Source organism: Sinocyclocheilus anshuiensis, unplaced genomic scaffold (genome assembly GCF_001515605.1).
Source record: "Sinocyclocheilus anshuiensis isolate Anshui unplaced genomic scaffold, SAMN03320099.WGS_v1.1 scaffold2218, whole genome shotgun sequence".
Lineage (NCBI taxonomy): Eukaryota > Metazoa > Chordata > Actinopteri > Cypriniformes > Cyprinidae > Sinocyclocheilus > Sinocyclocheilus anshuiensis.
In genome coordinates this window covers 605937-616194 of record NW_015558568.1, presented here as the reverse complement: position 1 = coordinate 616194, position 10258 = coordinate 605937, and the positions used below count along the sequence as shown (strand labels likewise).

Sequence of the window (10258 nt, the reverse complement as noted above, 5' to 3'; positions counted from 1 at the left end):
TTTCCCACCTCAATAGCAGCAAAAGTGTTTTGCAATACAATATGAACACAATAAGTACATTGTACTTATTTTTTAATGCAAGTATATATAGTTAAGGCCACTTAATATAAAGTGGGACCGTATTTTGTTTTGTTTTGCAGTAAATAATAAATAATGAGAGAATTATTCAAAATAAAAATGTATATTATCTGAAATAATGGATTTATTAATTGCATTTGATTAGTTGCAAAAATGCAATTATATACATACATATACTGTGTGTGTGTGTATATATATATATATATTAGTTAATAATTATATATATACACAATTAAAAATCAATTACTGTAGAATAAAAATAAAAAAAAATTATTAAACAAAATAATCTGAAATGTTGCAAAACTGAAAAAAAAAATATATATACACACACACAAATAACTAAAACTGAAATAATTAATGAAAACTATATATATATATATATATATATATATATATAAACTAAGAAAAATTACAAAAACACAACCACTAAAACTTTAAAATTAAAACAGAAAATATAAAAACAAATTCAAAATATTAATAAAAACTAATAGAATCACAATGATAAAACATTCCTGGTTTTAATCATGAATCTAACAAAATGTAATTTACATTCATGCTGAAAACAATATGCAATAATAATAAGAAAAGCAATATGTCAATGACATTAATTCAAGATATATATTCTGAAATATGTTTGATTAATAAATACACATTTGCTTCAAGTAAATTTATTTTAATACAAATTAACTTATCGTAGATTTTTACTGAAAAGATTACTGTAGATGAATCTAAATGATTAATCTAATTAAAATCCGGCTCACATCTAACATCTAACAAGCATTGGTGGTTCAGTAGTAGAATTCTCGCCTGCCACGCGTGAGACCTGGGTCCGATTCCCGGCCAATGCAAGAACAGCCTCCATAGGGGAAGTCGTGGCCTAATGGTTAGAGTCGGACTCATAACCCAAAGGTTGTGGGTTCGAGTCTCGTACCGGCAGGGATTGTAGGTGGTGGGAGTGAATGTACAGCGCTCTCTCCCACCTTCAATACCACGACTGAGGTGCCCTTGAGCAAGGCACCGAACCCCCAACTGCTCCCCGGGTGCCGCAGCATAAATGGCTGCCCACTGCTCCGGGTGTGTGTTCACGGTGTGTGTGTGTTCACTGCTGTGTGTGTGCACTTTGGATGGGTAAATGCAGAGCACTAATTCAGAGTATGGGTCACCATACTTGGCCACGTCACGTCACTTTCACTTTTAACCATGAGGTTAGGGACTATGGACTAGGTTAGGGTGGTATGATTTAGGACCTTTGGATAAACCCAAACAAGATCTGTCGATTTGTGGCAGAACAGACATGAGTCAGACGCACCAGCTGCAGATGACGCTTCAGATGAGATGTTTTATTCCTCCGGTCCCAAAGCCCCCAAAGACACGAGGAACAGCGCAGTGCGCTTGAGATGCTTGAGATGACCTTCAGAGGCTGTTGCAATAAAAGAGAAGAAAGACACAAAGAGCCTGCCTAAGATGTCTAAGATGTCTAGCACAAGATCACTGTGACTTTAATTCTCTAAATGTCCCGCAACCTTCACCTAATCAGAATGACACCTGGCTTTGTTACCTGCCATGGCTTAAATTATTGGTCTTATGGAAAAATGAACTTCCCTATAGTGAGGCACATCCTCAGGAAACAGTGCCATCTGTGACCACATTATGCACTATATACAGTAAGTTTAATTTTAAATATTTGTTTTCATCAATATCAGCCAATGTGGGTCCCCATTCATTACCATTACATTGTAATCCGTTATATTACTAAAGCTGAATTCCACTCAAATTTTGCTTTAAAACATTTAACTAATAATAATAAAATTTTATGATTTTTTTTTCTAGAAATGCATTACGCATTTCCTATTTAAAATCAATCAACAAATAAAAATCCAACATTTATTTAACCACGAATGGCAATATTTGAGAATCAGTATCGAGATACTATTATAATTTGTAATATGTTAAATTAGTTTTAATTTTATAATTTTGATATTTTCTGTTTTCATTTTAATTGTAGTTAAAGTTTTAGTAATTTTGTTCGGTTTTGTCATTATTATTATTTTTGTGTGTCTATATAGTTAATTTTATTTCACTTTTAGTTTTAGTTAGTACTTCAAACAGTTAGTTAGTTAGTATTTTAAACAACATACATATATATATATATATATTATAATAATTATCCTGATGAGAATACATCCAGATAGATACACTGCTGAATACATCTGATTTAACAGAGGTATCATTTTCTGACCTGGTTCATTACATTTAAAATGACCTGAAAGTATAAATCTGCATTTGTTTGAATGTGCTTTGTCAGACGTCAGCAAAAGTTTCCAAAAAGAACAACCCTGAATAACCACATGGCCTGTTCCTTTCAACTTCTCTTGTTCCCTGTACATCTAATCCCGTTCTCACTTAGCATGTAACATGGCCTATTTTTCCATTCATTAAAGGAAAATTCCCTCAGGCTCCCGCCGTTTTGATTCTGGCGGTGCTCCTGTTTTCCCCCTGCCTTTTTCTACTGTTTTTTTTTTTCTCCCAGAACCTACCTGTTATTTATGAAGCTTCACCTTAAATCAACTGCCATGATGAAACTTCGGGTCATATTTCAAAGGAAGGTTTTGAGTACTGTGAACAGATTTTATGCCAAGTCACTCAAGATGTACACATCAAAGCCTTTCCTGAAGATAAAATTGAGAAATAAATGTTTATTGCCAGATAATATATAATATTTGCAATATTTGCACACTCGATGTCTGAATGTCAATACACAACACACATAATAAATAAATTGTATACATTTATAAAACAACAGCTAATACTGTTCAAAGTTTTTAAATATTATTAGTTCTGAAAAACTGTAGAATTAAAATTAATTGTCTTAAATGCTGGGTACACTGTATGTACAAATTATATTTTCTGTCTAAAAAGTATCTGCTTCTACTGACAGTGTGTGTCTATATTGTCAAGTACAGAACATTTCTGTCAGTCGGTGTCTGCGGGTGGAAGGGTCTGAGTGGAGATGAGTGTGCAGCTCCACTGGATAAACTCTCCTCATAAAGGTCTGGACTGGCAGGTAGGACTGGAGAACAATGCTGACATCAGCGCTGACTGACAGCATAATAGAGCTAAATGCTTTAACGCTAGCATGCTTCCACTGGATTGGGTTTACAAAGACAAATGATTGATGCAGAAATTCATGGTGCTTAAGACTCATTTTCCAGCTAAATGTCATCCCATATATACTGCCAAACAGCTCAAATTATGATTACTTACGTTCAGCTACGTTCGGAGTGGAACACAAGCTGACTACCTACTGATTGAATACTGCATGGTATGTACTACTTTTTTTTTTTTTTAAATAACATGAAACAAGCTCTTTATGCGAACAAGTTGCTGTATAAAGACTATAAAAAGATTATTAGATTTATCAAGCACATAAACTCACATTTTTGTGGTACTTGTAGTCATTATATAGGAACGTAAATATCCACAGATCTTATTTTACTTATAAATCTGGAGCACTGTATGCACAAAGTAGCATGTTAGCATGCTATTTAGCAAAAATTGCCTATATGTGTAGGCCTACTTGTAAATGTGTGAGATTTAGCTCAAAACTATACGAAACTCACTCATCTTTGTGTCATTTGAACACCAAATCCAGATTTAGAATATTTCATCCTACTAAAGTCTGAAATGTGGATTTTTTTCCACCATACATGCGGGTGAAATGTTAATACTCATATAGACAAAAGCTATAAAAACACACTTTATCTCACCTGATGTGTGTCTCAAACATCTGTGAGATTCATGTTCAGAGTTCACCTTTGATTTAGAGCTCTGATCAAAGCAGATCTGATCCGTATCTCATCTGTGTCAGGGCTTCGGGAGACAAAAAGTATCTCACTGCAAGTAATGAAAAATAACAAATAACACAAAGGTTTGCACTTATAGCTATGAAGACATGAGCTGTATTATTTTTGGATATTTCAAATATATAAATATCAACACGAGGAGCATTCAGTGATATTAGGGTCTAACTAAAACCAACTCAATTCAACTGCTGATGATAATTGGCAGGTAATTATATTAGCGTAAATGTGAGCTATTTTTCAGAGCATAAATTAAATGAACCTTTAATGAGTGGAAGGAGCCTGTCAGAATAAAAGTGATAAATTACGAGGCTTCGTCAGTAATTATGTGAGCACCTGTTGGTTCAGGGTTATGAATTCACGATGGATTGATCTGTTCTTAGTCCACTGTCATAATCCAGACTTTCTTCTTTCTGCCCTTGAATGAATACAAACAGCAGAAATATTAGAGAAACCAATTAAGAATGCATATAGGCAAATTACAGTTTTTACTGGTTTGAAAACTATCATTTTGGTCCAGAGAATCCACTTTCTGCTTGGAAGTTGAAGCTGATTCACTGCATTCATTCACTCCAAAAGTCTTAATTATCTCTTTTAATTTGAGTCATCAGGCACCCTCAGGAAATCCTTTGTATGCTGAACCATTCAGAAATTATCAGTGCTGTAAGCCAACGTGGCCTGCACCCACACCCACCTGAGTATAGGAAGCCACAATTACTAATAATTACACATTACTTTTTACATTTTGTCTTTTCTACATGTTATAGAACATTAATTAAATTTGTTGCATGAAAAACAATCGTTATTAGGTGAAGGAGCGCTTTAGAAAGGCATCTACCTGAACTGGAAAAAGCTGGTTGAAGTCTTGGCTCTTCAGAATGGTCCAGTCCACTGGGTTCTGGGTGACCTTGGTGCACCTGCAGGATGAAGCAGCGATACCTCGAGCAGACCCAAGAAAGACTGTACCTCTTTCTTCTGCAATTGACATTTACTTGTCAGAGATTGTAGAGAATTAAAAATAAAGGGTGTTTTTTATTTTACATTAGGTGCACCAAAGAGCTCTGCATATGGTTCTTTGGAAATTAAAAATAATTGTTAATGTTACATTGTAGGTTATTGAGTTCTGGATTTTTAAGAGGGCAAGTATATAGCTGGTTTTCCGCTTTGTGGAAATTTAAAAAGGTTTTTGGTGACTTCCTCACAAAGTACAAAGCAGCTTTCCAGATCCTTTACTCTCTCCGTTCCTCTGAGGTGGAACCGATCTAATCTGCTGAGATCATCAGAACTTTAAAGAAACTGCTGAACACACACCACTTACCTAACCCACAACAACAAAGGTGCTTCATATAATTAATACACTTACTACTATCATTCACTTGAAAATTGGTATTGTGTACTGCAAATATTGTTGGTTCTCATGAGAAATTGCTTGCAACGTTTCTTAATTAGCAAGTCGCTTTGGATAAAAGCACCTGCTAAATGATTAAATGCATTTCTAAATCGTTTGACCAGACTAGAGCAAACACTCAGTGACACACAGGGGTGTCCAGATACAAGCTGTCTGTCCTGAACTACTAATGGGGATATTCTTCATCCTCTGGGAGAAAGATTCTGAGGGGGAGAGATGAGAAAAGTTTTTCACCAGCTACAGCACATGGTTTATGCATTGGCCCAGTGTCTGTCTATTTAAAGTTTCCCTTGTAGAATCAAACCTGCGATCCTCCAGTGGCAGCAGTGACAGAGTGCTCATGTTACCTTGGGCTGCTCCAACCAAACAGGATTTGAGGTCCCAGCAGTCCCTGCCACTTTAAAACAGCATAAAACAGTTAGTGAACTTTAAGAGCAACATTTACCAACCTTGACAGAGTTAAAGATGCAATGACATCCCAATGAAACTAGATTGCTTTGTTTAACTATTAGAGCAAATAACAGATGTTCAGTCTTTGTAACAAACAACTTTCCGTGTCGGACGACGTCACTAAGCCCTCCTGTCAGCCCACCTGCCATAAAGAGAAAGGCTGAATTTGGAACAGCATACCACTAAACCAACATGTAGCAATAGTAAAACTAGCATGGTAGTGGTTATGCAGATAATAAAATACACTTTTTCGCCATTTAATATCCTTTCATGCGGAATATTGAACCTGAATACAAGGTTTCAAATTTTGTTTTTTTTACTTGACAACCCCACTAATCAGCCGCTAACGTGCTCCAGATATTACCTGACTGTATACTGCCATCTGGTTCAGCTTACTGTAAGTACAGACCAGTAACAACACTTCAGCAAAATCACAAAAGATTTTTATTTAAAAAAAAAACAAGGGGTGTAATGAAAACATTCTTAGAAAGAAGAACTTATGCAATCACACTTTTGTTTCATTACTGCACACTGACATGAGCCAGCAACAAATCAGATTTATAAAGTGGAACACAAGGGATAAAAAGCAACTTGTTCATAACAATGAGTTATTTTTATCATTTTGAACTTTTTGGATTTTCTCTCTTTTTTTTTTTAAACGAAGCTATTTGCAGAGTCAACAAATAAAACAGGAAACAAACACTGGGGACGTCAAGGTGAAGCTTTGCTCTCTCATTCTCTCGAGTATTCGCACAGCCTTTCATCCAAATATGAGAATTCGGCACAAGATCCTAAAGCCACCCCCAGATGGGCTTGGAGATTAGCTCACAGATTTCTTATCACCATTTTCGACTATTTTTCTCTTCTCCTTCACTTTGAAAACATTTGCTCTGTAAAACTTCAGTTCTTTTATGCTCTCCTGGATGTCTTCCAGCGCTCTGAAAATTCATACGGACACAACATTATTCTGAGATTAGACAAAACAGTTTTTTTCTTAGTTTGAAATATTTATGAAGTACATCAAAGGATCCTTTGCTATGCTAAACATGGCATTCTATAATACAGCTGTGAAACACCCGTGTGATGCACACAGACCTGTGCGATGCTTTTTTCTGCGGTGCGAGACTGTACTCCTCTGAATACCATCGTCTAGGCAACAGAATCAAAAAAAAGGAGAAAGTATTTTGACATCACCTACTTCCAGTACTTTTGAAAATAGTCTCTCTAGTTCATGCTGAAGCACGTCTGCATGCATTAATGTGGCAACAGCGGTCGTTCGGTCATCTGATTAAACCTAAATGGGGAACATACCTGGAGAGCTCTTTAATGGTGCTCACGTCTATGATGCGATAGTGCAGATGTCGCATGAACTGCGGCATGTACTTATCCAGAAACTTCTTATCGGCGTGAACGGAGTTCCCTGTGGACAAAGAACCACACAAACTCTCTGAGGCATAAGGAAGCTTTTTTCTTTCTCTTTCATTTCTGAGATTCAGACTTTTTTTCCAGAACTTCAGAATAGAGTCCAAACTGTATTCAGAGAAGTCTGAATGATAAGAAATCTGAATAATCCAAAAAAGTCACAATCACTTTTTTTTTTTTGTGGCAGAAAAAAAAAGTGAGATATAAAGTCCTAATTCAAAGGAAGAAAAAAGTCAGCATCACCTTTTTTTATTTTTTTATTCCATGGCATAAAAAAAAAAGAATTACCAGACCTAAAGTAAGAATTCAGAGAAAAAAAGTCAAAACTGCAAGATGTAAACTGATAAGAATTCTGAGAAGAAACGTCAGAACTGTGAGATGTAATAATAAGTTTATAACTCACAATTATGAAGAAAAACTAAGAATTGGGAAACGTAAAGTCACATTTGTGAGAAAAATAAAGTCAGAATTGTGAGACCAAAAGTCACATGACCTTTTAAGCTTTTTTTTATTCCATGGCAGAAATAAGCTTCCATAAGATTTTACACCTGCAACATGCAAAAGAAACAGCAGCTCGTGTGGTTGGTTACCTGCGAGAGGACACTGTCCGGGTGGCGTGTGCTGTCGGACGAAAGACAGGAATTCATACTCCGCCTGCTGGAGAGTGATGTGACTGTCCCGGACAGCCTGAGTCAACCCTGACTGGCACATCAAACAGGAACACAATCACACAACACACATCAAGCACACACAGGCTCATTCACACAAACAGGAAACACTCAGCAGCTGCATCAATCTGTCCTCACCTTCCCATGATGCTCTTTGCACCAGTCTGACATGCCATCGAGCAGCTCGTCTGGTTGGTTGATTATCAGATTTGGCCCCTAACAACAACAACAACCAACAATGCGATAGCTTTAAAGGCCCAGTGTAACAGACATTTTTATTTGGGGGTGAGACATATGAGACACATTACATGCAGGTGGTATTTAGAGGTACATTCTCATTCTAGACAGTATTTGATTGGACAAATTTGTAGTGCAGGAGTCATCGATATTTGGATTTTCCCTGGAAGGAAAGCTATATTTTTGCTAAAATTTAAATCTAGGTTGAAGACTTTTTTCTCCATTGCGGGGCTATAATGTTTTATTTATTTGTCTTTGTTTAAACTTTTATTGTCTATTCTAGTGGTCACAGGATGGAAAAACAGACATGATAAGAATTAAGTTAACAGCATAACTCTAATTCCAGGTATAACAGTGAATCAGTCAATCAATAATGGAACCATGATGCCATATAGTCACCCTAAATAACAACTAAAAATTATTTTAAAATGTACTTAAAAAAATACTCATCACCATTGGAGCAAAGGATTTTAATTTATATTTCTTTTGGCCATGGGACTTTTAAATCTTCGCCCTGATGGAAGGATCTCAAAATTAGTGTGAAGGTGGTGAGTATGATCCTTCCATGTTTCGTTTAATTTTGTATTTATTGCATTTATATTGATTGTACAGCACTTTGGTTTTAATAACCAACGATTATGAAAAAAAAGATAATCAAAACAAAATTAGTTCAAGTTCAATAAATGCATGATGATTCCAAAGTCTGTCGGCAAACTTATGCTGTACACTTTTATGCAATGGAAAAAAAAAATCTCCACCTCTGCAATGATGTTCAGGTCAGAATCTGTAATGATGCAAGCCATCTCAATAATCCGGTCCTTCTCTATATCCAGCCCTGTCATCTGAAACAGGAAGTACAGTGGCATTAATATGCAACTCTGAAAACTAGTAAATCCCATAAGAGCACAATCACTGTGAGGACATCAGCCAAAAATTTATCTGTAAAAACTTCCTGGAAAAAATTCCTGCGTAGGGTGGAGCTCAAATCAAAGACGATGTGCAAAAACTGGTAAACAAGCAGGTCAGCAGGTCATAAGCTGCAGTAACCATTCTAAACTCTAAAAAAAGTTTTGACATGAATAGATTGTGCTGGAGTTGCTATATAAGCACACATATATACATATACATATATATATATATACACACATCATTTTGAATCTTACACATACTGTATATTTTGAAAAACCATGCAAATTCATTCAGCATCCAGCATAAAACTTGATCATACAGGCGTGTTTTGTCATGTACGTTAGGCCTAACGTTCCGTTGAAATAAAAAAACTTAATTTTTGACTTAAAAGCGACACAGTTCGATCTTTTAAACAATGTATTGTCCTGTTTATTGTGTTTATCTGCTGCTGTTTACCTCCAGATCTACCCAGACCATCCGCTGCGCCAAAGACTGTGACATCTTCCTGCCGTGAGGTCGTCTTCTTGACATCAAACCCGTAAGCACAGAGGTACATGGACTGAAGAGAGAGAGAAGTTGTGGGCTGTAAACACCGGTAGGGGTGCTTTAACCGGCTGTGATGCCACACAAACTCGAGTCAGGACTCTGAATGCAGAAACACACGCCGCGCTCCACATGTGTGCCCGCATACTGCCGTCTTCCGAACGAAAGTGTCGTAAATACCATCGCGGCGCAACAGTGAAGGCAGTTCTTCTTCTTCTTTCCAGTTTAACGGCGGTTGGCATCCAGCTTATTGGTGCATTACCGCCCCCTTCTGCTCCGGAGTGTGGATCAGATAATAGGTTATCTATTCCCTTTTCCCACTAAAACTTACACATCACTCACATTGTCCCCTCACATTAATATCCACACACACACCACACATCATACATCAAATCCTGCTTAAAACCCCTGCTTCCCTTAAAAAAGTAATCAATATTCTACGCTGTGCCCTATTTACTGTGCTTATAACCCTTGTAATGTCCTCCACCGCTATGAATTCCTGATTTACCCCCATTTCTAGTAACCTATATGGCAATCCAATTTTGATAAATGTAGCACACCCTCCTCCTCCTCCATCAGTTCTATCTTTCCTTAACACTGTGTACCCATGTATTACAAAATCAAGATTTGGTTTCAGCCATGTTTCCTGAATACATAACACATCTGGTTTCTCTTCTAATTCA

At 36.5% G+C, this 10258-nt stretch overlaps 1 protein-coding gene and 1 non-coding gene across 2 annotated transcripts; one reads left to right on the top strand and one right to left on the bottom strand.

Moving 5' to 3' along the window:
* The first annotated feature begins 855 nt into the window (after positions 1-855).
* Positions 856-926, top strand: trnag-gcc (transfer RNA glycine (anticodon GCC)). Its single transcript has one exon. It is a non-coding gene; the product is annotated as a tRNA-Gly (tRNA).
* Positions 927-6441: 5515 nt separating this feature from the next.
* LOC107679530 (oligoribonuclease, mitochondrial) lies at positions 6442-10018 on the bottom strand. Its single transcript, XM_016475110.1, has 7 exons — positions 9489-10018; positions 8882-8965; positions 8025-8102; positions 7809-7920; positions 7108-7216; positions 6892-6945; positions 6442-6734 (listed from the first exon to the last, which is right to left on the bottom strand). Exons 1-7 carry the CDS (start codon positions 9561-9563, stop codon positions 6617-6619), a joined length of 630 nt encoding a protein of 209 aa, XP_016330596.1. The 5' UTR covers positions 9564-10018; the 3' UTR covers positions 6442-6616.
* Positions 10019-10258: the final 240 nt, after the last annotated feature.

What these genes read in the sequence shown, in the direction of transcription:
- LOC107679530 (XM_016475110.1), bottom strand. Translation starts at nt 9,563, where the DNA reads ATGTCAAGAAGACGACCTCACGGCAGGAAGATGTCACAGTCTTTGGCG. An exon ending in GCAAAGAGCATCATGGGAAG is followed by an intron (nt 7,921 to 8,024) that starts GTGAGGACAGAT and finishes TTGATGTGCCAG; the next exon opens with TCAGGGTTGACTCAGGCTGT. An exon ending in ACCATTAAAGAGCTCTCCAG is followed by an intron (nt 6,946 to 7,107) that starts GTATGTTCCCCA and finishes TCTGTTGCCTAG; the next exon opens with ACGATGGTATTCAGAGGAGT.